Source organism: Dermacentor albipictus, chromosome 5, assembly GCF_038994185.2.
Source record: "Dermacentor albipictus isolate Rhodes 1998 colony chromosome 5, USDA_Dalb.pri_finalv2, whole genome shotgun sequence".
Classification (NCBI taxonomy): Eukaryota; Metazoa; Arthropoda; class Arachnida; order Ixodida; family Ixodidae; genus Dermacentor; species Dermacentor albipictus.
Genome location: NC_091825.1, coordinates 77,444,983 through 77,471,815, shown reverse-complemented (window position 1 = coordinate 77,471,815; position 26,833 = coordinate 77,444,983). Strand labels below are relative to the sequence as shown.

Below are 26,833 nucleotides of genomic sequence, written 5' to 3'. Positions count from 1 at the left end.
AGCTTTGTACTGTGCGCGGCCAGTCAGCGCCAGCTTCCTGTATGGATGGATGGATGGATGAATGGGGCTCAACCCTTTGAATCGGGCGGCGGCGGCGCGTGCCACCTAGCCTTATGGTTTCTCGGATAACCATCCATGTTTAACCTAGGTAGGACCTTTTTACGAAACTCGATGGGTAGGACATTAGACAGTATAATAGCAAGAGCTTGGCGGCGCAACCCACCGCCCCGTTCCAAAGGGGACGCTCATAACATCCATCCACTCATCCACCCATCCATCCATCCATTCATGGTACTTTACTCCTTTACTTTTGCGTTGATATTATCCGCCAATAAGATAGCCTACGTTTAGTTATTTCTACCTGTTCAAAGTCTATTTTACCTTCACTGTCCTTAAAACCCAAAGGTTTGAATAGTTCCCCGTTACATTCCACCGAAGGGTAAAGTCGTTTGCAAGCAAGTATCAAGTGTTCAGCCGTTTCCTCTTCACTCACACTCACAGAAGGGGCACTCCAAAGGGTGTAAACTGTTCTATGCTGTTACTGTTACTGGAAAGTTCCGGGCTCGCAGCGATAAAGAAAGGAAACGCATCAAGGCAGATTACGATTATTTTTGTGTGGCAGAAGGGGCAAGCCAAAGGGTGTAAACTGTTCTTAGAGTGCAAGATACTTGTACTTATCTCAAGCGTAGCCTCCTGTAGCCTAATCTGTCTCCTTCTGTACCACATATGTCCATCAATCCCTGCAGATCTTCTGTATTGTCAGCCATTAATACAACATCATCCGCATACATCAGTCCTGGTAATGACTGTTCAATCAATTTTTCTTGTTTGAAAAATAATAGGTTGAAGCCACGGAGGAATGGTTGAAGCTGAGTCCGCTTTGCTGTATTTGGCCTGTGGATGGATGTATGTTATCAGCGTCCCCTTTGGAACAGGGTGGTGAGTTGCGCCACCAAGCTCTCGCTATTATATTGCCTAATGTCCTACCTAGGTTAAACAATAAAAAAAAGAAAAAAAAACCACTATGAACTACCAATGTATAGGTGTTCTGTGCTACCACACCCAAATTTTCTGATCCCTTATTGCGAACTGTGCTTTGTACGCCTCCATCTTTTGTCGTTTCCCTACTTTTCTTCCACCAATCCTCCAATCGCTAATGCGGCCATGTTTACTTTACCACTGCTCCCGCTGAACCCAATGGCTTCAAGGAGGCCAGTGGTGCATAAATCGTCCGCTGGGTAGACATCTTCACATTTTAATAACACATGCTCCATAGTTTCCCTAGCTTTGCTTCTCCTTCCTTCTTATATCTCGCTTTATAGGTGCATGTTCTAAGGCACCCCGATCTCGCTTCGAAAAGTAATGAGCTTCCCTTTGAGTTATCATAAATGGTTTCTTTCCTCATTTCGTTTTTTCCTTTTAAGTGTTGCGCTGACAGCGCCACTACGGCGTCAAATAAAAAAAAAAACACGTTTAGAAATAATTAAATAAAGTGTACCATTTTATGATAGGCATAATAATATTGAGTTGCGTGTATTCGCGTTTAATTACAATTTTAATGTTATTCTGTAAGCAGCGAACAATTAGTTGCGCTCAGTTTTGAGCAAACCAACTTTACCTGCCCTCACCAGCAAAGCTTAGCCGTGTTAGGCCTACGAGCCTAACACGGCTAAGAAGGAGGCTTTAAATAAACAAAACACACACGACAACGGATTATGCTGCACGAGACGCCTAACTACAGTGTACTAGAATACTTTCGTGTCCGGAATTCGGGTAAACGCAGGTGGGGTTTTACGTGGGGCTTTACGTGCCAAAACCACTTTCTGATTATGAGGTACGCCGTAGTGGAGGACTCCGGAAATTTCGACCACCTGGGGTTCTTTAACGTGCACCTAAATATAAGCATATGGGTGTTTTCGCATTTCGCCCCCATCGGAATGCCAACCGCCGTGGCCGGGAATCGATTCCGCGACCTCCGTGCTCAGCAGCCCAACGCCTTAGTCACTGAGCAACCACGGTGGGTGCCGTATTTAGTGTGAGGAAGCTCCGGATGAAATTGACCACCCGATGTCCCTTAATGAGCACTGCAATACAGAGGCATTTGCATTACGCTTCTATTGGAATGCAGCTGCCACTAACAGGAATGAAACTATTCACTTCATGTTCAGTAGCGTGAACTCCCATGTTGCTAACTTGGCTCTCTATTCATGCGTTACCCGCCGTGGTAACGCATGAATAGCAATTTTTATTGTAATAGCAATAGAATTTTTATTGCAAGTTTCACGGCGCATAACAAGAAACCTGCGCAATCCTTAGAAGTCGTTTAAAGTGGATAGGCCTTGCAAATGCCAAACAATACATGATTTTTTTAGCGTAAATTCAAATATCAGGGCCTGCCATTTCAATGCAGTTTTTCGGGGTTCAGTTCAATATTATCATTTGAAAGCCAGGTAGAGAGTTCTCCGCCCCCCCCCCCCCCCCCTACCACCCCCATACCCAGGCTCGCATCCCCGTCCTGGGCCAGGACTCCCCTCCCCCCCCCCCCCTCCAAAAATAAATTTCTGGATATGCCACCAGTTGGTAGTTTGTTTTCTGTATAAAAATAAATTGCACCTTTTAATTCTAAGCAGAAAGAAAGCTACCAATAGTCTGAACCTGTTGTGTTCTATGCCTAAAGGCCTATTTTTGTGTGTCGGTCATGATCTTTTCGCCACTGAAGTTTTACGCATTTTTTTGGTTAACCCTGTAAGGACGAGATATATAAATACCCAGAAAAAATGTTCGTTTTCCACGTAAATGTGCAAAACACATCAAGAATAAGGATAATCAACAGAAAGAAAGAAATATATTGCCGAAAATGTTTCAGCAATAGAGGGGAAACCCCAGGCAGGAAACTAGTAAGTGGTCTTCACCCCAGGCCACCTAAGTCTTCATTTGAAATTTGTGTAGGCAGCTCTCATCATATGTGAACTATAGGCGTACACTCAATTTGCTTTACATCACATGTGTGACACTACTGCAGCTGGGATATCTTACATCGCACTGTCTCCTCTGAACTTACATCAAAAGGACAGTGACTTGTGTGCCAAACTTCTTCCTCTTCCAGTTTTCCTGTTCTAAAGCAACAATTCCCAGTGAACTATTTATGTTCAATAGATGTCCATGGAACATCATGTATGCTTTAGACATTGCACACATCCTATAGATATCCATATTCCACCAAACAACATTACAAATATGTACTATGAATAATATAAGTCCCATCCAGATCATGTTGCTCTAACATTGAAAGGATGTCGCAGCTGGGCATTGAGGTTACTTACATCGTAAGCTGTGTCTTGCTCCTCAGAAAACTAAACTTCTTACATGTAAAACCCTCATTCACCCCATCCTCGAATATGCCTGCGTTGTATGGAATCTTACAAACAGTGGGACGTCAAAAAACTAGAATCAGTGCGAAAAAAGGCAGTGCGTTTTGTTTGTAGGAGATATGACAAGGAATTTTCGCCGTGTAACTACCTTCCTCTACTTGATCTCACCTCTTGCAGAGCGTCGCAAACTTGTATGCCTGAAATTCCTTCATACATTCATCAGTTCTCCTCGCCTCTCCTCTCAAGATAACTATTTGACTTTTTCGAAACCCTCATGTAGAAGGTGTCACCATGCTCTAAATATCTCAACCGTCTTTGCCTGCCATGATTCCTTTAAACAGTTTTTTTTTTCCATCAACAGTTGAAGTCTGGAATTCATTACGGGCCAACATCCGTTCACTACCACTGAAATAATTCACGCAAGCTTGTTTATAAATGTTTGTATGTTTGTTGTTTATCCCACTCCTGTAATAGCCTCATTCAATCTTCAGTATGTATAAATAAAATAAAATAAAATAAAATAAAATAAATATGTAAGTAAGCTCTAATAGACGTTCCTTTTAGGGATACAGGAAGTTCATATAACATGTAATGGATCTTTCCCATTCATGATAGTGAGCTGCATACCTGCAAGTGCCAGAGCAAATGTACTGTACTATCGAATACAAATGAAACGCGAACAACAGAGCGTGTGGGGGTGGCCTACCTGGAACACACAGTGTGCGGCGTCGGCCAGCCATCATGTACCCATGCACATGCATGTGGTTTCGACGCGGAATGCGGGGCTGCTTGTCCTAGAGAGACTATGTCACCTGTATCTTGTTTGAAGCTTGTATTCTCACCCCGCCGCTGCACTGCCATCCCTATATGAAATTAATGTTGAGGTGGCTAAGAACTGTTGTTGCTCCTCCAGTGCCATACATTTTTGGTGCTATTCAAATAACGATTAGACACTGGCAGCTTTGATGGTGGTAACAAAATCAAACCAACGGACATTAGGAAACTGGATGTATGCCAGCTATATCATGCTACAGATGCAGCGATGGTGCTATAGCCACGATAACAGTTTACTGCCAGGTGGTAATGGGACAGCCGCGGAGAGATGAGAAAACAACTCTCGGACAAAATACGGGTGACGTTTATCGTAGCAGGGCCAACAACATTGCACTAGGCGAAAGGACCACGTGCCCGCGCACGTGTACGGTAACTGGCCGACGACGTGCACTGTACCTTTACAGCTGTGCTTCGGCCACACGCTCCACTGCTTGCATTTCACTTGTCTTAAATGGTACATCTGCTGAGGAACACTAATGCCACAGTAACCACACCACTGTCGGCAAGAAGCTGGTGACCTTGTTTGAAATGTTTTGTTAACAGGTAAATGCGTAAATGTCAAAATATAGATTGGAACACTCGTGTGTTATCTTTCTTTTTAGGGCGAAATCCGTAAATGGCCCATGGGTAGAAAATTTCAATGTTCAGCGTTATTGCACCAAAATTCAATGGCACCAAAATTGGGACTTGAACTCTCGACCTTTGGTGTTAAATAAGGCAAAGCGAATTAATGCACAGCTCATTAAGATAGAGTTAATTAGGGTACTCTAACCAACGACTTTCGGTGGGAGTTGAAACCACTTGGAGATATGGGCGAACCAGTCATATCACCAAGTAGGATTCCAATTGACATAGTGAAGGTCGGGAGGAACCCACAACCTTTGGTGGGAGTCGGACCCTGGACCTTTAGTGGGAGAAACCACATTGTAGGAAATGCCTACGAATGAGAATGACAAGAAATTTAATGAATGTCTTCTGAGTGCGCAGGTTTTCGCCTTCATTTTATTTAGCGCATGCTAAAGTGACCGTTCACTTTTATATATAGTCCTAGTGCTCACCAAAATATGAAAACTGGGCTCACAAAATCGCAGATTAGTATTTTTATCCTTGTGAATTATTACAAATCCTGCAATGGCTACACAAAAAAAAGTGAGTTCAGTAAACACTACTTTACTTAGTGCTTACTGAACTCACAGGTGAGACACACACGCGTGCTTTGCCACACCACACGCACTTACTCACAACTGATGTTTAATGCACGTATGGAAAAAAATATATAGGAAATGAAAACATCTCGCATGTCAAGACGAGTTACAACACAAGCATACATGCAAAGCACCCGTTAACATCGATTAATAAAATCGAATTCTTTGTCTCGCAGTATTAAGGATGGTTGGCTTACACTCAGCGTGGCGTTCTTCGTGATGTGACAGGTGTCCGAGATTTCCCGTCTCATATAATTAGGGTGACGAATCAAAAATGGAGATCCCATGCACTGTGGGAATCGATGTAAGCGAAGCATTCGGTGCTGGATGCTTTGATGGACGATAATTAGCGGTGATGTTGACCGCTATAGTGCTTAATTTCTTCAACGTTTAGTCAATAACGAGAGTTGTGAGTTGATGTTACACGTTACCTTGCGGGTACTGCTGCTGTTTGTCTGCGTAGTACACAGAACACGCTGGGAGAGGTGTTTGCTTGAGGCGTTGCTGTGCGCCATATTTCATAACCTCTGAGAAGATTGAGCATAGTCATTGCCTCACATTGCACATCGCATTGTGGCAGAAGTATTAAACTTGAATTGGATTATGACGCTGTATGTGCCAAAACCACAATCGGATTATGAGACACACCGCAGCGGCGGACTCCGGATTTTTTTTGACACCGTGACGTTGCTTAACGTGTCCCAAAATCTAAGTGCGCGCGCATTTTCTATTCTCCCTCCCCCCCTCGAAATGCCGCTGCCGCCGTTGGGATCAAATCCACGGCCTCTAGCAATGCCATAGCCGCAAAGCCAATGCGGCGGGCACAGAAGTGTTGATTTGACGGTCGACCGCTTCCGTAGTGTCGCCTAGACCCTGCGGTGCGCTTTAATTAATGCGGCTCTGCTTCTGCGCGCCCTGCATTATTTGGCCGGTCGACATATTTACATGGTGTTTATTTTTCAGAAATAGCAGCGACGTCCTGTTTACCGTCCCTTGAGCTTAAGATCCAGTTTCCCCGCAACCGCCGTCGTATAGTAGTAGGGCTTGCTTGCCGTCTCACGTCACCCCCCTCTCCCTTGTACGGGAACTGCCTCCTCTCGTTCCTCCTCCCTACAGTTCTGTCTACGTGCCTTCTGGAATCGCACCTTAGTAGAAAGGGAAGCGCTGCAGTTTCTGCAATGCATCTGAGGGGAGTCACGGGTAATTACAACTGTTAAGAGACTAATGCGGCGACGGCCAGGGAGCCGCAAAGAGCATTGTGTACATTCGATGCGGTGGGGCGAAAACTAGTTTCTAACGTCGCCTTTCCTCCCTTACTCGCTCTTCCAGGAAGAGCAAGCCCAAAAACAGGCCATCCGTCAAGCCCAGGCCGCCGCCGGAAGTCAACTGATTCCGGCCGACGTCTAGGGGGGAGGTAGACGGTGATAGGGAGAGCTGCGTCTCACCCGATCACCCATACTCTCTGACGGGTGTAAATAAAGTGCTATCTCTCTCTCTCTCTCTCCCTTACTCGCTTCTGTCATGAATGCAAAAGCTGTGACCTCCCCCCTCCCCCCCCCCCCCCTCGACGCGGTGTGCTTGACAGCAGCAGCAGCAGAAATGGGAAAGTCGAAGGAAGAGGCAAAGAAAGGTTCGCTTAAAAAAAAAAGAAGACCGTGTTTTCTAATATGTGTTTACATGGACACGATTTACAATGTGAGGCAAGATGAGAGGATGGCACGCCGTTTAATGAATTTGTATGCTGTCGGAGACGTACGTCGACAGAGCGGCCTGCTTTGCCAATGTTAAATTATGGGGTCTTACGCGCCGAAACCACGATTTGGTTATGAGGCACATGGTAGTGGCGGACTCTGGAAATTTGGACCACCTGGGGTTGTTTAACGTGCACCTAAATCTAAGTTCACGGGAGTTATCGCATATCGAACCCATCGAAGCGCGGCGTCCGTGGTCGGGATTCGGTCCCGCGACCTCGTGCTTAGTAGCCCAACACCATAACCACTATGCAACCGCGGCGGATTGTTTTGCTAATGTACGCATGACCACGGCTTAGGGGAATGTCGTATAATGTTCTTGAGACACATGTTGCCAGAGAAGTGCTTATTGGTCTAGTTGGTGCTTTTAAATCTAACGAAAGATGGCGTGGCACATTTGCCGGCGCAGTGCAAGGCCTGCATGTGCAAATCACGTTTTTATAGGATTAAGATTCTTGGAAAAAGCAAAAATCAAACAGCACGTCAGCTAACGGAAGCTTATTATATAAAAGAGAAAGGTTCAAGTTGTTTCTTGTATATATAAATGATCTTCCTGACAGTATAGTTTTTTCATCAATTAAGCTTTTTGCAGATGACTGCGTAATTTACAACAAAATAACAAATTTATCTGATTCACTAAATATGCAAAAAGATCTCGATCAATTATCTCTATGGTGTGACAAATGGCTTATGCAATTAAACGTTAATAAATGTAAAACCATGAGAATAACCCGGCGCCCTCACAGTACATACCACAGCTATTTCCTTCAAGGAGCCCCCTTGAATGCCGTTAACTCCTACAAATACCTTGGCATTAACATTACTAACGACCTATCCTGGAACATGCACGTTTATTACGTAACCTGCAATGCTAACCGCACTCTTGGCTACCTGCGCCGAAACTTTTCCAAAGCGCCGTCTTCCTTAAAATTAATTCTTTATAAAACTTTAGTCCGTCCAAAACTAGAATATGCATCCAGCATCTGGGACCCCAGTCAATCCATACTAATCGCTTCCCTGGAATCTGTCCAGAATCGCGCAGCCCGGTTTATTCTATCAAATTATTCCCGCTACGGTTCTGTATCCACTATGAAGAACACACTAAACCTGCCTGATCTGTCTTTACGTTGCAAATTTCTTCGTCTCTGCCTCTTTCACAAAATCTATCATCAAAATGAAGTATTGAAAAGCTGTCTTTTTCTTTAACCGACGCACATTTCCTCGCGTGTGGACCACAAGTTCAAGGTTGGTGTGCCATTTTGCCGAACCAACTTATATAATTATTCTTTCATTCCAAAAATCCAGTGCAGAATGGAACCACCTTCCTGCATCCATCGCTGACATCATCGGCACTAAGTTCAGAAGTGCCATTGAAAGTTACTTATTTTGTTAACTTGTATTTTCATAAATTGAATTATTGCACACTTGTATATGTATTACCCACTCCTTTCTGTACTGCCCTCGGGCTCTGAAAGTATTTGTAATAAATAAATAAATAAATAAATAAATAAATAAATAAATAAATAAATAAATAAATAAATAAGTCGCATTAGCGATACATCTGTCTTGCTCTACAAATCGGAAACGAAATTGTTTGACCGCAGGATAACATAGGTTCGTGAACAGCCTGCGCATGTGTGCATATATATATATATATATATATATATATATATATATATATATATATATATATATATATATATATATATATATATATATATATATATATATATATATATATTCCGCACTGCATCATATATGCCAACTGCACCCAAACTGCATCAGTTGCAAGCGACTCCCGTGTTCTCTTCTATGCGTCTTCCTTTTGTGTGTGTGTTGACTTGCGACAAGAGTGAGATGTTTCTGACTGCATTTTGAATCACCCAATGACGTGGCCTGTGCCCTTCTGTGCAGAATGGAGCAAATACGACTGAGCGTGTGTGGCGCAATAAGTGCCACCCGAACGCCACGACGCCGTGCCACATTTTTTAGACTGTGTGAAATTTTATGCTCGTAGGCAATAACTGCCAATTTCTCGTTCGCCTCATTTTGAACGGAAGGACGACGCCCGCAAATTGCATGGTTTGCAGTGTGCACGAGATTTTCACAAACTGATGTGATGAGGTGCATAGGGTAACATGCGGACTTAATGCGTTCCACTTGCATTCGTAAGCTCGTGCTCAGCATGTGCAGGCGGGTTTTTTTTTCCAAGGCGGTGCGTAAGCATGACAGAGCAATTCCGTGTTTCACAATTTTTGAGTGCTCCGACGTCGAACCTAAAACCAGTTTCGTAGATAGTGGAGTGTCATGTCAGTCTTCTGACACCCGAGAATTTGTGAAAGCGACCCCTATACTTTTGTGAAACCGACCCCTATACTCAGTTCTATGTTGACATGAACTTTCTCCTCGCTTCTTATCCCTTGCCATTCAACGCAAACGGTTTATCACACCCGAGAATTTGTGAAAGCGACCCCTACTTTTCGCGCTGTCAAAGGGGGGGGGGGACAATGGGACGTGGGTTTGATGCTTTGGTACACGTGCATTCGTCACGGTAGCCACGTACTGGGAACTCTTGAATTGCACGGCATTTCACTATAGGCGGCGTGCACGCCGATGGCCGCGCCACTGGTGGCGGCCTTGCGCGGAACGCACGGGAGAGGAGCGAGCGGCGCGCCGTAGCACGCCGTGGTTTGTTGCGTTGCTGATGGTGCTTCTCCGTCTTATTTGTGTTTTCAGAGCACAATAGGCCACACCCTTCGCATGTGTGGGATGGCCAAAGCTTCCGAAGAATGTCGAAGAAGAATTTTTGCAGGGTGGGGGGCTCAAATACCGGCGAAAACGTGCCGGCGATAGGGTTCTAATTATTCCCCACAAAGCCTCGTCAGCAGGAGCAACGGTGGCAATGGATCGTCGCTTCTGCGCGAAATTTCTTGTTCTCATCCTTCCCTTCGTCGCTTCGGTTTTTTTTCTTTTTTACTATTATTTTTTTACTCGATTGTAGTTAGACTTTTTTTAGTTGTAGTTAGACTGCGTTTGGTGGCTTCGTGTCCTGTCCCTTACTTTGTGGTTGCATGTGTTTGCGCTGTAAACAGTTTTATGTCAAGTAGTTAGACGAGTAAGCGACGAAGTCCTTCTGCAGTGCAGCATGTGGTTTAAAGGCACTTCGCTAAAGTTCGGAATGCCGTTTGCCGCTTATATTGTTTTCCGCTTCTTTACCGCGTTGAGCTAGCTAGGCAGCATGACTGCATGAACGCATTGTGTTGTATGTTAAAGCTACAGAAGTTTGCAAAAACAGAAATTGTTAGTTTTATGTGGCCCGGTAAATTCTCGCACCAGCTGTCGCGCACTTCATGTTTTTACATCTATTTTATGCGTGGCTTCGCACAAGTTTAACTGTTGCTAGTTGCTTCATGCATAACTCTTGATTCTTTTGAGCTGCGAGGTTTTCACCGTGCCTCGTTTGTAAAGGGTATAAATCACGCTGTTTCTTATCGGAATGATACCAAGCAAGTGCTTCTTTAACAGCTTTATTCATTTCGCCCGAGGGCATCTTAGATATCGTGTTTTTTTGGAAATGTGTTTAGAAAATAGGTAGCTCAGGGCGAGAATTGCTAATAGTTGCTGCATATGGTATTTTTGTTCCATTTTTCGCTGAATAGTTCGCGTCACGTTTGGTAAGTCATCACACCTTGATGCTGTCTGAGCAGACTTGACACGCCGAGTGATTTGTTTGTTTCACAACGTAGTCGCTTCTTGCAAGTGAATTTTGTACTCGACTGAATAATTTCTTATTATGCTTAAGCCGCACAGGACTAAACCCGGCCTTGCCGCCAGCGCTGGATCTAATTTGACTGGCGCTGCTCTACCTTTAAATATATCATGCGGCACCTCTCTCTAGTAACATTTAAAAAAAAAGCACTGCAAAGTTAGACTATAACTTTGTGTTTCCAAGCAGCTCCCTTAGGGAATTTAAAATTGCAAAAACTGCAGTGCGAACGGCAGTTCATCGGCGGTACAGCGCTAACACGCGCTTTTATTAACCCCTGCGTTTGGTGGCTTCGTTGACTATAGTGTACGCGTTTCTATCAATAAATTCGCAATTATTCTTCTTCAGGCGACTTTCACTACATTTATTCGGCGGCGTCACATGTATTCATCGGCAGAAAAATCACAACGGCATATGCAGACATCGCACCGTGCGGATTTGTTATCTAAGTCTGCACTAACAACGGGTGCTTATTATTGAGCTACAGAAGCAGCATTACGGCAAGGGTAGAATTAAAAAAAGAACATGGTCGAGACATCGCATTAGTCAACAAAATTTGTCGGCTAGTTTACATGAGCTCCACTTCATGTAAATGGTCTTATGGCGTTTGTCTGCGGGACGCACCTGGCGCGTATGTGGACCATGTTGCCACAAACCCCGGTAACATCTTGTTCATACCCTCTCCCACAGAGGTCTGCGTCTTCCCTACAGCTGTCACCGCAGAAGATGCAGTCTGGCACCCGCACAAAGGACAAATCGCAGCCGCGAACTTCAGTCACCCGTGCTGCAAAGCGTTGTCGTCTGCTACTGGAAGCGCCCGCTAGGTGGCTATCAGTGGCGCCTATATAGGTGGTGCACGAGGCCTATACCTGCCGCGAGAGACCTTTGACAGCTTGCTGGACTAGCTAACATAAAGGCAAATCGGCGCTTTCTTAAAACGTCTACATTTTTATTGTCGCATAACGGCAACGACGACTGCGCATGAAGTTGTCTGTGGCCTTGGTTCTCCTTACAAATGGATTTAATTGCCTATTAAGCAATTAACCACCCATAGCTGCCGTTAAAAAATTTAAAGCGCAAGAGCCCTTCACAATAAAGAACTTATAAAGGTTCCTGAGGCAAAAAAAGATTACGCGCATCGGAACCAACGTGGTCATATCGAACACGTGAGAAACATCAACAAGAAAACATGCGAGGATGCTACAGGCACATGTCACTCTGTATTGTTTCATGTTACCAAAAAATGCGGCCGCGAATGTCCCAACCATGGATAATCAAATGCTCGATTCGTCATATGATGTCGCTCAACAAAAAAGTTGGGCAGTTAGCATTTTGCTGATAATTGTGCATTTGCTCAAATGTTGCGCCAGTGAAACGTATTTTATGACCATGTATATTTTCAAGCACACCATTGCCGAACCCGGAGCCCCCTTCTATTATGTAAGCTGGTTCTGTTCTGGGTAAACGTCCCTAACAAAAACAATACCTTCTATCTCGACGCCACGTGTGGGGTATGGGAGAGCTATTAAGAATACGATGGGAGGAAGGGTTTGGAGAATTGCTCCGAAAGCCTTTGAGCTCACCCTTATTTTCTGGCGGCGGGGGGGAGGGGGAGGGGGTATACTGTATTTGAGGTAGGGTATACGCATGTCTCTCGTACCTATTGCTGGTCAAGAAGCATGCTAAGCATCAAGTGTCATCAGAGCGTGGTGTTGAGTTCACTGAGAATGCTTCGGCTACAATTAACACAAAGCAGATAGAAATTCCGCACTATGGTAGCCGGCTTGGTATCACTTTTCAGTTTCCTGACGCATATTTGTGAATCACTTATTACAGTGAAGCTCTTTATGATGGTCAGAATCATGTTCGGTTTTTATTGAGGTGATTAGAAGATCACAAGATGTTAATGTACAGAAGGAGGCCACGAAGTCAAAGACTGCAATGGGACCGCCTTTACAGTGTAAACGTAATTGATTTGACGGAACAAAAGGGCACCTGGGTTATATTTAACGGGTTGTGTGGCTGAAAGAATGTGATTAGTTCGTAAAAAATACGAGGCGCTGTGGTTATATGGGCTGAATGTAATTATCCTAATAGCCTGATTTATGGCCAGCGTTCCGTGCATTTGCCGTGTCCGTCAACAAATATTTGTGTGCAAGAACACAGCTCCAGAGTTTGATTAAAATTGCTCCCTTCAATGAAAAAGCTTATACGTCTCATCACTTGGACATGTATTTTCAGTGGATTAGTTATTAATAGGCATTCTCATATTAATAGGCACGGCACACTCCTGAGGGACAGCATGGCTGAAAAGCTACTGCTCGTTTTGCAGGTCACGTCGTGGTTTTCTGGTACAGCGATCACTTGGGATGGATTGCCATCCTTCCTGCTGTATCATCTCGACAACGACATGCTATCGGATGCGACAACATGCAAGCCGCGTGGCCCGTCATTCCTACTTGGCCGCATGGGGGACATCACGGATTTCCGATTCGTCGACAAGCTTCTTTCGAGAATTACGTCATCGGCGGAACTTCTACAAAGGCAGCACCTCGACACCCACGGCCTCAGAGGGCACGGCACACGCCTGAGGGACAGCATGGCTGAAAAGCTACTGCTCGTTTTGCAGGTCACGTCGTGGTTTTCGGGTACAGCGATCACTTGGGATGGATTGCCATCCTGCCTGCCGTATCATCTCGACAACGACATGCTATCGGATGCGACAACATGCAAGCCGCGTGGCCCGTCATTCCTACTTGGCCGCATGGGGGACATCACGGATTTCCGATTCGTCGACAAGCTTCTTTCGAGAATTACGTCATCGGCGGAACTTCTACAAAGGCAGCACCTCGACACCCACGTCCTCAGAGGGCACGGCACACGCCTGAGGGACAGCATGGCTGAAAAGCTACTGCTCGTTTTGCAGGTTGGTTCATGGCCTGATTCTATTTCCTATCGCAGTGACGATAGATTTCTCGTAGTTCTGCCATGCCCTCGCAGATGTCGCGCCATTTTGGTTGACTGCTGGTCAGTGATGCTGTTGTTGTTGACATCGGGGGATATCGAGGAGAATCCAGGGCCCCTGACGGAAAAATATTTGAAGGCCATTCTAGACAACCAGGCAGAAACCGACCGAAAACTTAATTCAATTCAAGAACAAATTGGTGTTCTCTCTCAGCAAGGACAGAAAAGCTGTCAGATTACCTTGTGGTAATCCAGGAGATGACCACAACAATAGATAAGCTCGAGGATACTGTCAGGCAACAGGCCAAAAAATTAGTTGACTTTTAAAACCGTGGGCGGCGTAACAACCTTTTAGTGTTTGGTGTCCCGGAAAAGGCGAATGAAACAGTCAGATCTCAGGGCAGCTGTTGTAGATAACATTTTTAAAAAAGAACTAGGTGTCCATGTCACCACAATAGAAAGAATTCACCGTATTGGAAGGAAGAAGCCAGAAAAACATAGACCTATCATAATGAAATTCTATGACAGCAGGGAAAAGGACAGTATTCTAAAGAATTGCAAGAAACTTAAGGGAATATCTGTTCACGTCAGCAATGATTACGCAAAAGAAACTGCAGACGTTAGAAAGAAACTATGGAAATCTGCTATTGTAGAAAGGGACAGCAAGCAAAAGGTGTCTCTGGTTCATGATAAGCTTAAGATTGATGACTGTCTATATGCCTGGGATCACAGCCGCAACGAGCGTATTCTTTGCCAAGAACGCCGTGATAAGGGCCGCCATAGCAATCGCAACGTCTCGGGGGAAGCTTGCAATGACAAGGAGGGCATGCCTTCCTGCAGTTCAAATACAGCATAGCTCAGAATCGTTTCGTTCAATGCTCGCAGTATTCTTAACAAGGTTACTGAATTAGAATGTCTGTTGCTATCTGAGAGACCGCACGTCGTTTGCATTACAGAAACATGGCTCAACAGTGCTATTTCTTGCGACTGTATTATCCCACCTGGCTACACAATGCTCAGGTGGGATCGGGACTCTCGTGGTGGTGGTGTGGCCATTATTGTTAAATCATCGCTGACAGCCTGTACGGTTATGTGTGACTTGTCGGAATCGGTGTGGTGTAAAATCATGTTTTCTGGCATGTCGTATCTCATAGGAGTCGTCTATAGGTCGCCAACTACTTCACCCGAGTTTCTAGATATGTTAAATACGTTTCTTTGCTCACATGTAAACAGGAACACCAGGCTAATAATGACTGCTGATTTTAACTTGCCACATATCGATTGGGAACTTATTTCGCCTGGAAATAAAGAAATTTATAGTGCCGAAAACTTATTGGATATCACATTTTTTCATAACTTAAGGCAAATAGTGAAGGAAAACACACGTATAACGTCCCAATAGCAGTCATTGCTTGACTTGGTGTTCCTTTCCCATGAAGTAGGCGATTATGAAATGGCAGTCACCGATGGTATATCCGATCACAAAATCATTTTGCTGAATGTGCTTACTTCTACACCACCACCTACAAAACCTACTGTACGTGTTGAAATCAAAGACTATGCTAAGGCCGATGATACGTCTATTCTAGATTATTTAGAAAAGTGTTTCAACGAATTTGAAAATGTCTCCGAGATAGAAACAGTTGAAGATTTGTGGCAGCGCTTTCAAGCTATTATTAAAGTCTGCATAGATAAGTTTGTTCCGACCCGACTCAAGAAAACGAAGCGGAGTAACCCATGGATAACTAGGGATATTGTTCACGCGAAACGGAAATTAAAAAGGCTGCGCAAAGGAAAAGCAGATCCTAGGGAAATACACGCAGTACGTCAGAGAATAAAGGCTTTGCTACTCAGTTCGAAGCAAACATTTTTTTAATCGCACTCTAAGTGACTTTCTTAAGACTTCCCCAGAAAAATTCTGGCGTTATTTAGACCGCAGAAACAAAAAAATAAAGCAAATGACGGTAGGAAATCGTGTAGTAGAAGAAAAAGGTGTTATCGCTGATGGATTAAATAAATATTTCCAATCAGTATTCACGCGCAGTGATCGACCATTTCCAGTAGATGATGGGGAATCTTTCAGCGAAAGTTCCATGCATGGATGCTATCAACTTTACTCAGAGGGGCGTATTCCAGCAGTTGCTACAGTTAGATGACAAGAAGGCTTCTGGGCCAGACGGAATACCTACTGGCTTTTTGAAAATGTATGCTGAGTGGATATCATTTTATTTGGTAATTATTTTTCAGAAATCACTAAGCACCAATTCCGTGCCACAGGACTGGCGTTGTGTAGTAGTTATCCCCATATTTAAAAGTGGCAATCGTACTCTAATAAATAACTACCGTCCTGTATCCCTTACGTCAGTTTGCTGCAAGGTTATGGAACACGTCATAGCAAAACATATAATTACCTTCCTGGAATCAAATGGCCTCCTTTGTGCATGCCTGCATGGGTTCCGACGGGGACTTTCCACAGTGACACAGCTCATTGAGACATTACACGATTTTTACAAAGCTATGGACAACCGTGAACAAATGGATGTTATATGCGTTGATTTTGCCAAAGCCTTTGATAAGGTTCCCCATCGTAAATTACTTTTTAAACTGTACAAAGCAGGTATAAATGGCGACATTCTAAAATGGATTGAAAATTATTTAACCAACCGCAAGCAGGCAGTTCGCGTTGATGGTTCCGAGTCTGGTTTTGTAGATGTATATTCAGGAATACCACAGGGGTCCGTGTTAGGGCCAACACTTTTTCTGCTTTACATCAATGATGTAGCAACCGCTTTAGATAGTTCTGCTAAGATAAAACTCTTTGCAGATGACTGCTTGATTTTTGCGCCGGTATCTTGTTTAGAGGATCAGATTAAGCTCAACCGAAACCTTCAGGCGTTTGGGAGTTGGTGTGACAAGTGGGAAATGCGAATCAATTTTGATAAGACCACATACACGCATATCACTGCAAAAAAGAATATTTTTACTTTTCAGTACGATATTCTAGGCTACAATCTAGTTAATGTTCCTTGTTTCAAATATCTTGGTGTCTCTATTTCGCATGATTTAAAATGGCACAATCAAGTAGAAAAAGTGTGCTCTGCGGCACAGAAGAAATTTGGTTTTTTAAGAGCAAAGCTGGGGAGGGCAACAAAAGATGTTAAACTGCTGGCTTAGAGATCTCTTATTCGACCATCCCTAGAATATGCGTTAGTAGCATGGGCGCCCCATCAAAAGGTAATGTGGGCCAAAATAGAGAAGGTGCAACGCCGGGCGGCGCGTTTTATTTGCTCGAAATATAGGACAGACTCCGTTTCGGCGATGTTAAAGTCTTGCGGTCTTGAACTGTTGTAAGATCGGTGCAAGAAGCAGAGAGTAAAAACGTTATTTCAAATATTTCATGGTGAACTAAAAATTAATAAACAGTTGTATTTAAAACCTCCAGGCAGACTGAGCTCCCGCTTAAGTCATAGTGAAGCTATTAAACCGTACTTGTCCCGAACCAATGCCTTTCGTTGTTCGTTCTTCCCAGATTGAATAGAGCTGTGGAACAAGCTGCCTGCACAAATTGTTCGCAGTTCTGATACTGCATTGTTTACAAATGCAATCAATGTTCTTTACTAAAACTGTACCATGTGGATATTGTAAAGTGTTTTTCTTTTCTTTTTTCTCTTTTTCCTTTTTTCTGTTTGTGTGCGTGCGGCAGCTAGTTGAACATTTGAATACATGCCTTACAGTCTGTATATAGTATCTTGTATTGTATCCGTAGGACACTGTAGTGTATGTGCATATTTCTTTTGTATCTCGCTGTTTTGTATGAACGTATATGTAACATCCCTCCCTGTTATGACCCTTAACTGAGGGTTGACAGTATTTCTAAATAAAATAAATAAAAATAAATATCAGAGTGCTTTGTCAAATATATATATTTTTTATTGCTTACGAGGTATGAGCCATTCATTATCTCACGTGATGGAGACATTTCTCGTTGCGCAGGCATAAATTAAGAGCGCTGCTGCGAAAATGTGTGCGCGTACTGTAGTCACGATGACCACCGATAAGGGCAATAAATGCATATCCAAGTGATGTCACGTATAAGCTTCAGCATAGAATGAAGCGGTTGATACGAACATGGTCCTGATAAGACCACCGACTAAGGCACAGTGATAAAAAAAAATGTGTGTTCGCTCGTGTTCCGCCGATCCAGAATAAATTTCTACGTGTGTTTCTGTCTTTATTCTGTATGTCCGCCGGTGCCGCTCAATAGAAATAAATTTGCTTATACCCTTGATATAAATTGTGTGTAACTTCTATTTCGTGTGCAAAACAGCTTGACTGGTAATCCTTCTTCACAGCCGCCCTATGGCGTGTCAGTTTTTAGCGTCTTACTTGAAGTAAATAGCATGTTAGAGTCGTTTTCTGGTAGCCTACACATCAAAGTTTCCAATTATTGGCCTCGAAATATCACTGAAATCTAAGGGGCCCTTGAATCAGGATCGCCGTAACGTTTGGTCAAACTATGAGATGTATCCATCCATCCACCGTCACACTGTAATCAGCCACCTGGCATATGTATGATTTTGTATTGGCTTCATGGCCGCCACAATCTTGGGCTGTTAGGCAAACTAATTCTATGTTTTGTTAGAAGTGACGTAACATGGTCATGAAACGGTGAACGCATTTGTACGACTATGTTCGAACTTTCGAATTGACTGTAGCAACGTACACTTCGTCGTTAAAAGACAGAAAACAGCAGCGTTAACAGCCCAAGATGGCGGCACCTAAACGCTTCCGTAAAATAGTCTATACTTTCTCAAGAAACATTCCGCCCCAAGACTCGTTGGGCTTGCCTGTTTTTATTTTTCTGAGGACCCTCCATGGGCCCCTGCCTTTTTTTGTTACCCCACCATAGGTTCTAGGCAGCGTGTATACAAAGGAAGGAGCAGTTCCCGCCTGTGACGCCCCCCTCTGCAAGTTCGGAGCGCCTGCTTTCTCCTCTCCAATTTCGAGGCTTAAGATTGGCTGTTGTAAAGAAGTCCACCTGGCGTAAAAAAGTGAGTGGAGGGGGAACTCCACCACGCGCCACCTCCTCTCCCCCTTCGAACCTCTCTCTTTCCTGCCTATATATTCGCCGTCATCTGTACGAAGGAACATTCGCTACCAAATCTTCGGATTGGCATTGTCGACAGTGCACGTCCGACGACCACGTGTTTTTGTGCACGACGAAGCAGAGACGCCGTTGGAGACTGTTGCTCAGTGATTCACAGGTTAGATTCCCCTTATCATTACCCCTTCTTGCTTCAATGAATCCTTTCAAAAGATGCAAATGTTTGATAGTCAAGAGACGCGAAGGTATAGCACCGGAGTAATTTAATTTGTTGAAGCAAGCCTTTTATTTGGGATTTACCTTTCTATTTCGATAGGCAACTGATTATCGCATTCTGAATTTTAGTGCCATGAGGCTAGAACATCGCAACCCAGCGCTAAGCGGCCTTAATAGTATCGGTAATCGGGAACATATGGGGAAGTACTTTATTTTCCAATAGCCCATTTATAGGAAACGTCAGCGCTTGTGCAGTGCTTAATGATTTTTTTTAAGGCTTTCTCTTTCACATTGATTTACGCTTTCTTGTTTATGAGTGAGTAATAATAGTAAGTTATGATATCCTTTGCCTGCAGGACACCAACACTTTCGCCAAGTGATCTCGTGCTCCAAACGGGAAGAGTCATCTCAACCTCGAGGACAGCCACGATGACGTCACCAGTCGTCAAGCGGTGGCCGTACACGATCTCTTCAAAAGTGGGCCTCATAGACACCCATTGTCATTTGGACTTTCTTTTTAGGAGAACTGCCCACCACGGCTCCTACGCCCAGTTCAGGGCGAGGAATTGGGAGACATTCCCCACGTGCTATGAAGGTTGCGTCGCCATCTTCTGCGACCCCGCCACATTCAAGAAGGTACTATTTTCGATAACCTAATGTATTCGGACGTCTTTGGAATGCGTAGATCAATGAAAGGCAAATTAGGCTGTTAAATAGAAATAGCCGGAAATCAATAACCCAGTTGTCATTGTATGGAAACACGGATAGCTTTAGCACATATCTTTGCTTTTATTCGGCCGCGTAGACGTTTTTTATAATACTGCAGTTGCCCTGGGAGAATTCGTGGTTCTGAAAAACGGAAGCAGCTCTTTCGACTACAGGTATAGATCGCCGCCACGAAGGGGCGGATTTAAAAAACAGAGCTCATTCGAGAATATATGGGTAATGTCGCTTACGTTTTCCAGTATAGATTATGAAGAAATATAATGGTAGATTCACAGCGCTTCATAAAGTGATAAGGGGAAACTTTCTGCACGGAAACTATCCAAGAAACGCGAAGCATTTTAAAGCGGTCGATGTTGTGCGGAATTTGTTATTCGCAGCCATGATGCACATGGGGATTCGAGTGTCACATGCTCGAGTGGCAAATCTGCTCGTTTTCGGCCCTCTTTTATCACTTTGAATCGTCACAGGTCGTGTTTTTACCAAGACGTCGCATACTGCTTGCTTTCCGCCTTTTAGTATAAGTTTAGGCATTTCTGGCCTAGGCTTACCGCTTCCTTTCTACCTATGGGGTATGGGGAACAGCGAAAGCGGACGGGTTCGTAGAATATTTTGCACCGGCACGCCTATTGTAATCGCGCGAAATGGGTCGTTCGTCACTGCACTCCGTATGGCAGCTCTGAATCGTGCGCACAATGGTATTAATTTGCGCATATCTCCCCCTGTATATTGGGAACAGGATTCTATGGTTCACAGTTCATTGGCCCAGAAAGCAGTTCGAGCGCTTTTTCGCTACCTGAGGGCAACAGACTTGAGTGCCCGACTATAGACATCCTACACCTAAGTTCTCTCTCTCGCTCTTTCACTCCCCCCCCCCCTGTGTAGGGTAGCAAACTGGACTCAGTCTGGTTAACCTCCCTGCCTTTCCGTCTTCCCTTCTCTCTTTCTCGCTCTATGGTTTCACCAAGTAACTTTCGACCAACTCAGCATGTAATGCCTTGCTTTAATGAAGTATTCGCGCAACTCTACGGTTAAGCTCTCCCGCAAATGCCGTATTTTTTACCCGCGAACTGAGGACTTGATTTTGACGCCGAAGTTTGCAATCTACGCAGCGCCACGTGTGGGAGGGACTCCTGTCCGAGGAAGGTGTCTGGGCTGCTTTCGGATGCCACCCACACATGGCCCGGCAGTATGATGAGGACATCGATGACGACCTCATGGCGGCCCTGGAGCAGCCAAGCGTCGTCGCACTCGGCGATATTGGACTCGATTATTCCAGCAAGTGAGTTCTGTCTGCCATGAATTTAGTGTGGGTGGATCTTAGGCTCACCGAGCTTAGCGAGTGGGCACCCATTCCTCTTTTCTGTTTTGGAAGTAGTTGATCAATTCATTTTCTCAAAAAAATGTTGACTACAAAAATACTGTTTGTAGCGCTGTTCAATCACAATGGCTCGACGTTGCAGAGCGTAGCCTTTTTCTTTTTGGGGGGCATGACCGCACTGCGATTTGGTGCGGAATGCAAAGTTTAAAATAAATCTCTTGGTTTTCACATTTCAAAACCCCAGGGTTGTAAAAGTGTTGTCATCCTGAATCTGTGTTTTAGTCTGTGAAGCTTGCATGATAAAAATTCTACCATAAGCTTAGTCCACGCCTTCCCTGGGTGGTTTGTAGTAAATTAAGCTACAAAATAAGCTTTTCAAATCAAGAGTAGCGTTTATCTGAATTCAGTGCATGCGTTAACGGTGACAACTAATTGTATAGCGAGTCGCTTACCTTTGTGTTCGCACGTTGCAGGAACAAATGCGACCGGGCGTTACAACAGCGCGTGTTTCGACGACAGCTGACACTGGGGAGGAATGGGCGGCTGCCCATTGTTATCCATTCCAGGGATTCCTCAATGGATACACTGAGAATCCTCAAGGAGGTAAGGCGGCATCTCTGTAGCACTGCTAGCTTGACTAGTCTTTATTACAGGGATTATCTATAGACTAGCACGTTGTCTATACCCGAGCATTGTTGTGACTCGTTCTACGGAGGGATTCATGGCTTCTTACAGCCTATCCGGAAACTTCAATGTCGGCAGCACTGCGTTGGGGCATGACGTTGCGGACCTGATTACGCCATTGCGTATTTCCTTGTTATAAGATATCGCCCAATTGTATGTAAAGATTTGAATCAGCCATTTGTTCGGGAAAGGATGAGTCCCTCATTTTTACTAGAGCTCAGGGTAAAATAATACCAATCTAATGCCATATTGCGTGATGTAACACGTGGCTATGGCACCGGTTTTTCACTTTCGTGTTTTACTTCCCAGAGCTACGGTAAGTACGCTGTAGGCGTACAATTCTGAGATTACGAACGTTATATCTCGATAAAGTATTTCACGTTTCCAGCCAATATTTCAGCACTGTTTCCATCACCAACTTGTCCAAATAGTCGTACGTTGTGCACTCACAATAAATGCAGCACTTAACATACTCCTGCTTCAGGAGCGCGTTTTTTGTATTCTCTCTAAATCTGATTTGTTTGGCGTTGGTCCTGCCTGCTGGTATGATTTCATCAGCGAGAAGCGCCTCATATATTTCATCGTCACAATTGTTCTCAACATAGTGTTAGAGAGACACATGACACCCACACACTCGGAGCATCGTCCGTGGCAGTGCTAACCACTCGCTCCTATCTTCTCGCCCAATCAGATGCTGCCGGCTGACTGGCCCATACACCGCCACTGTTTTACCGGGGACTGGTCCGAGGCGCAGCTGTGGATGGACACATTCCCCAAGCTGTGCCTCGGGCTGACTCCGCTGGTGGGATTTCAAAACGCGGGTCCGGTTGCTGAGGTCGGCCGCAAGGTTCCTTTGGACCGGCTGCTGCTGGAGACGGACGCACCGTACTTCCTCCCGAAAAGCGTACGTGTCAACCTCATGATGAGATGCTATTGTTTTTATCCAAGTTACGAAATATGGTGAAGTGTAAGCGATGTTCGTCGATTCTGCTCACGTCAGAGACCCCTTTTTTCATTTTCGTCACACTCCATTGCAAATTGTTTCAGTGCTATGAATGTACTGGTGAATGTAACCTGCATATCTTTACAGATCTTGTTATGTAAATCTACCACACAATTTGAGCAGGAACGACAGGTTCTGTCGCATGACGTTTAGTGCCGGTCATTGTAATAACATGGTGCGCATTAGAGCTCAGAATAAATGTACCGTGTTTATGCGATTATAACGCGCACATATTTTTGAATGGATAACCTATTGTACGACATACTTCTTTGATAGTAGCATGAAAGAAAAGGTGTTCAAATTCCCGCCAATTTAGTAACCGGTTCATCTTCCAACCACGAAGATGCCAGATACTGATAGTGAGACTTTGCGCATGTACTGTTGGTAATTAATAATAACTATGCCTCGAACAGCCATGGTGAGTGATCTGCTTTCCAGAGTAACTCTGATACGGCGAATGTTCTTCCCAAGTTAGCAAAAAAGTCACTAGCTGTCTGTCTTACCAGCATGGTGGTGGTAGTTATAAACTTTATTGAAAGGGGGAAGGGTAAAGAGGGACGTGGCTGAGGGTTAGGGCTCAAGTAAGGTCCTGGGCCTGCTTGGCCTTTAAGTTAATGAGGTAACGATTCGGTGTATAGGAGGCTACATCTATATGTTCAAATATCAGTATGGTTGTGCTATTTATAATCGAATGCATTGTACTTCCGAGGTCTGGCGTTGAAATATTGGCTGCGTCTTAGAACGGAGTAACACCGGTATTTCCGTGAAGTAACAAAGCCGTTCTTGTAGCAGAATGGGTACGGCGAAAGAAGATGTCGACCGAAATGACTCATTATAATAGATTACGTGCGAAATTGGTGAGTTAAGTGCACTTTGAAATTGAGCTGGGGTTGTAGCGAGTACCCGAAAGTGGCCCAATGTTAGGCTGGGGCTTTACTCTTTTAATAGAACGTGTTCTCAATTTGACTTAAAGAACGATGTATCAGTTGCTGAACACAAGGCTGACGTTTTTTTTTTTAGTTAGTGTGGTTAAAGGGTTCGTCGTGTTGACGTAGCAGCTTCAAGATTGAAGAGATGCCGCTGGTCATGGCCTGCCCTGCTTTGCACTAAGCTGTGTGTCCTGTAGATTAGCCGTCTGCGGATCACGGGTCAGAGCATAATAATACAAGAGAGGATGTTGTTATGCTGATTGATGCTATAGTCATAAGCGCCCACCTTTACACTTGTATGAAAAGAATATTATTTCGGCTGTAATTGCGAGAGCAATTACACGGCCATTTCAGGCATATCTCCGCCGTTGTCTTAATGTTCCGAACAAAGTCCAATTGCCATAACAGCGCGGCTGAGCCCCGTATCCTGTGAGTGCCAGGTTAAACCGAAGATGGCGGCTCGATCTCTTGCGCGTACGGGGGGATTCCCGTCGTATTCTATGGCGCGCCTTTCGTGTGGCTGACTTATAGTTTCTATCGCAACAGATCGGCGAAACAGCGATATTTTATATATACTTGCTGGAAACACCTGACGTTTTGCGTATACTCATTCGTCTATCATTCGCAGGAGTCCGGCCGCCTCGCGCATTCCCACCCCGGCATGGCTGTCCACGTGGCCACCCGGCTGTCCCACATGCGCAGGATTCCAGTGGAAGAAATCCTTGGCGCAGTGCGGGAAAACACGCGAAAGGTGTACAACATCTGATCTGACAGCGACTCAGCAAGTTATAGTGACTTTCATTCATTACCTAATTATGTACGGAACAACGTCCACATATTTTGCTAGGCCACATCCCCACGTCTTTCATTTAATTGGTAACCCACATTGAAATTGCCCAGATATATTTTTCGTTTAATTTTATAAGAAGCTTAACATCCAAATGTAAATGTACGGCTGGGATTGACGCTGCTGTTCAGGACCTTGGAATAAATTTTAGTCAAGTGCGGTTCTATAACGTGCACCTAAATCTAAGTATAATAGCGCTCTTGCCTTGCGGCCCCGTGGGAATGTGGCCGTTGAATGGAGTGTGCGAATTCGCAATGTGTCCAAGCTTGTTTGTAATTTTGTGTATGTGCTGTGGACAGTACTCTGCTAGTTCCGGTGAATGTCCAAGTCCAGTCTTCGCAGCGCTGGTACTGATGAGCGAGTAAAGGTGTACATTCTCTACGTACCGTTCTGTAAATTAGCAATTGTTGTGTGTGCACCGGTGAATATTTATTTGCAATCTTTGCAGCGCTGTAGAGCAGACGAGCGAGTAAACGTTTACATTTTCTGCACAGTACTCTGTAAATGAACAAGTGTTGTGCGTACATCCGTGAATATTTATTTGCATCCTTTGCAGCGCTATAGAGCAGACGAGCGAGTAAAAGTGTAAATTTTCTACGCAGAACTCTGTAAATGAACAAGTATTGTGTGTACACCCGTGAATATTTATTTGCATCCTTTGCAGCGCTATAGAACAAACGAGCGAGTAAAAGTGTAAATTTTCTACGCAGAACTCTGTAAATGAACAAGTATTGTGTGTACACCCGTGAATATTTATTTGCATCCTTTGCAGCGCTATATAGAGCAGACGAGCGAGTAAAAGTGTGAATTTTCTAGGCAGAACTCTGCAAATGAACAAGTGTTGTGTGTACACCCATGTGTATTTATTTGCAACCTTTGCAGCGCTATAGAGCAGACGAGCGAGTAAAAGTGTACATTTTCTACGCAGAACTCTGTAAATGAACAAGTATTGTGTGTATACCCGTGAATATTTATTTGCATCCTTTCCAGCGCTATATTGAGCAGACGAGCGAGTAAAAGTGTACATTTTCTACGCAGAACTCTGTAAATGAACAAGTATTGTGTGTACACCCGTGTATATTTATTTGCAACCTTTGCAGCGCTATATAGAGCAGACGAGCGAGTAAAAGCGTAAATTTTCTACGCAGAACTCTGTAAATGAACAAGTATTGTGTGTACACCCGTGAATATTTATTTGCATCCTTTGCAGCGCTATATAGAGCAGACGAGCGAGTAAAAGTGTACATTTTCTGCACAGAACTTTGTAGATGAACAAGTATTGTATGTACACCCGTGAATATTTATTTGCATCCTTTGCAGCGCTATATAGAGCAGACGAGCGAGTAAATGTGTACATTTTCTGCACAGAACTCCGTAAATGAACAAGTATTGTGTGTACACCCGTGAATATTTATTTGCATCCTTTGCAGCGCTATATAGAGCAGACAAGCGAGTAAAAGTGTACATTTTCTGCACAGAACTTTGTAGATGAACAAGTATTGTGTGTACACCCGTGAATATTTATTTGCATCTTTTGCAGCGCTATATAGAGCAGACGAGCGAGTAAATGTGTACATTTTCTGCACAGAACTCCGTAAATGAACAAGTATTGTGTGTACATCCGTGAATATTTATTTGCATCCTTTGCAGCGCTATATAGAGCAGACGAGCGAGTAAAAGTGTACATTTTCTGCACAGAACTCTGTAAATGAACAAGTATTGTGTGTACACCCGTGAATATTTATTTGCATCCTTTGCAGCGCTATATAGAGCAGACGAGCGAGTAAAAGTGTACATTTTCTGCACAGAACTCTGTAAATGAACACGTGTCGTATGTACACCCGTGAATATTTATTTGCAACCTTTGCAGCGCTTGAGCAGACGTCGAGTAAAAGTGTAAATTGCTTTTGCCGTGCCATGGTTGTGTAAGTGTGCATGAAATTTCATCTGTTGCCAGCAAGAATGTAACCTGCCTGCAAAATGAACTATTGTTGTGCGTGAATTTTGCACACTCCATATGTGTTCAATCTTTTACATTGATGTTTTCTAGTGAGTTTGGCACTTTGGACTCTAATAAATGTTTTACAAACAGTGGCAGACCTGTGTGTGCGTTTT

The 26,833-nt window shown here is 44.1% G+C and overlaps 1 protein-coding gene and 1 pseudogene across 1 annotated transcript; both read left to right on the top strand.

The window, feature by feature from the left end:
• Nucleotides 1–13,333: 13,333 nt before the first annotated feature.
• LOC139060503 (uncharacterized) lies at nt 13,334–15,985 on the top strand (annotated as a pseudogene).
• Nucleotides 15,986–19,114: 3,129 nt separating this feature from the next.
• LOC139060502 (putative deoxyribonuclease TATDN2) lies at nt 19,115–25,326 on the top strand. The gene is made up of 6 exons (XM_070539659.1): nt 19,115–19,155; nt 19,568–19,847; nt 21,047–21,216; nt 21,729–21,858; nt 22,631–22,843; nt 24,500–25,326. The coding sequence occupies exons 2-6, from the start codon at nt 19,641–19,643 to the stop codon at nt 24,635–24,637; spliced, it is 858 nt and encodes a 285-aa protein (XP_070395760.1). The 5' UTR covers nt 19,115–19,155; nt 19,568–19,640; the 3' UTR covers nt 24,638–25,326.
• The last annotated feature ends 1,507 nt before the right edge of the window (nt 25,327–26,833 follow it).

What these genes read in the sequence shown, in the direction of transcription:
- LOC139060502 (XM_070539659.1), top strand. Translation starts at nt 19,641, where the DNA reads ATGACGTCACCAGTCGTCAAGCGGTGGCCGTACACGATCTCTTCAAAA. An exon ending in ACCCCGCCACATTCAAGAAG is followed by an intron (nt 19,848 to 21,046) that starts GTACTATTTTCG and finishes CAATCTACGCAG; the next exon opens with CGCCACGTGTGGGAGGGACT. An exon ending in GGACTCGATTATTCCAGCAA is followed by an intron (nt 21,217 to 21,728) that starts GTGAGTTCTGTC and finishes CGCACGTTGCAG; the next exon opens with GAACAAATGCGACCGGGCGT.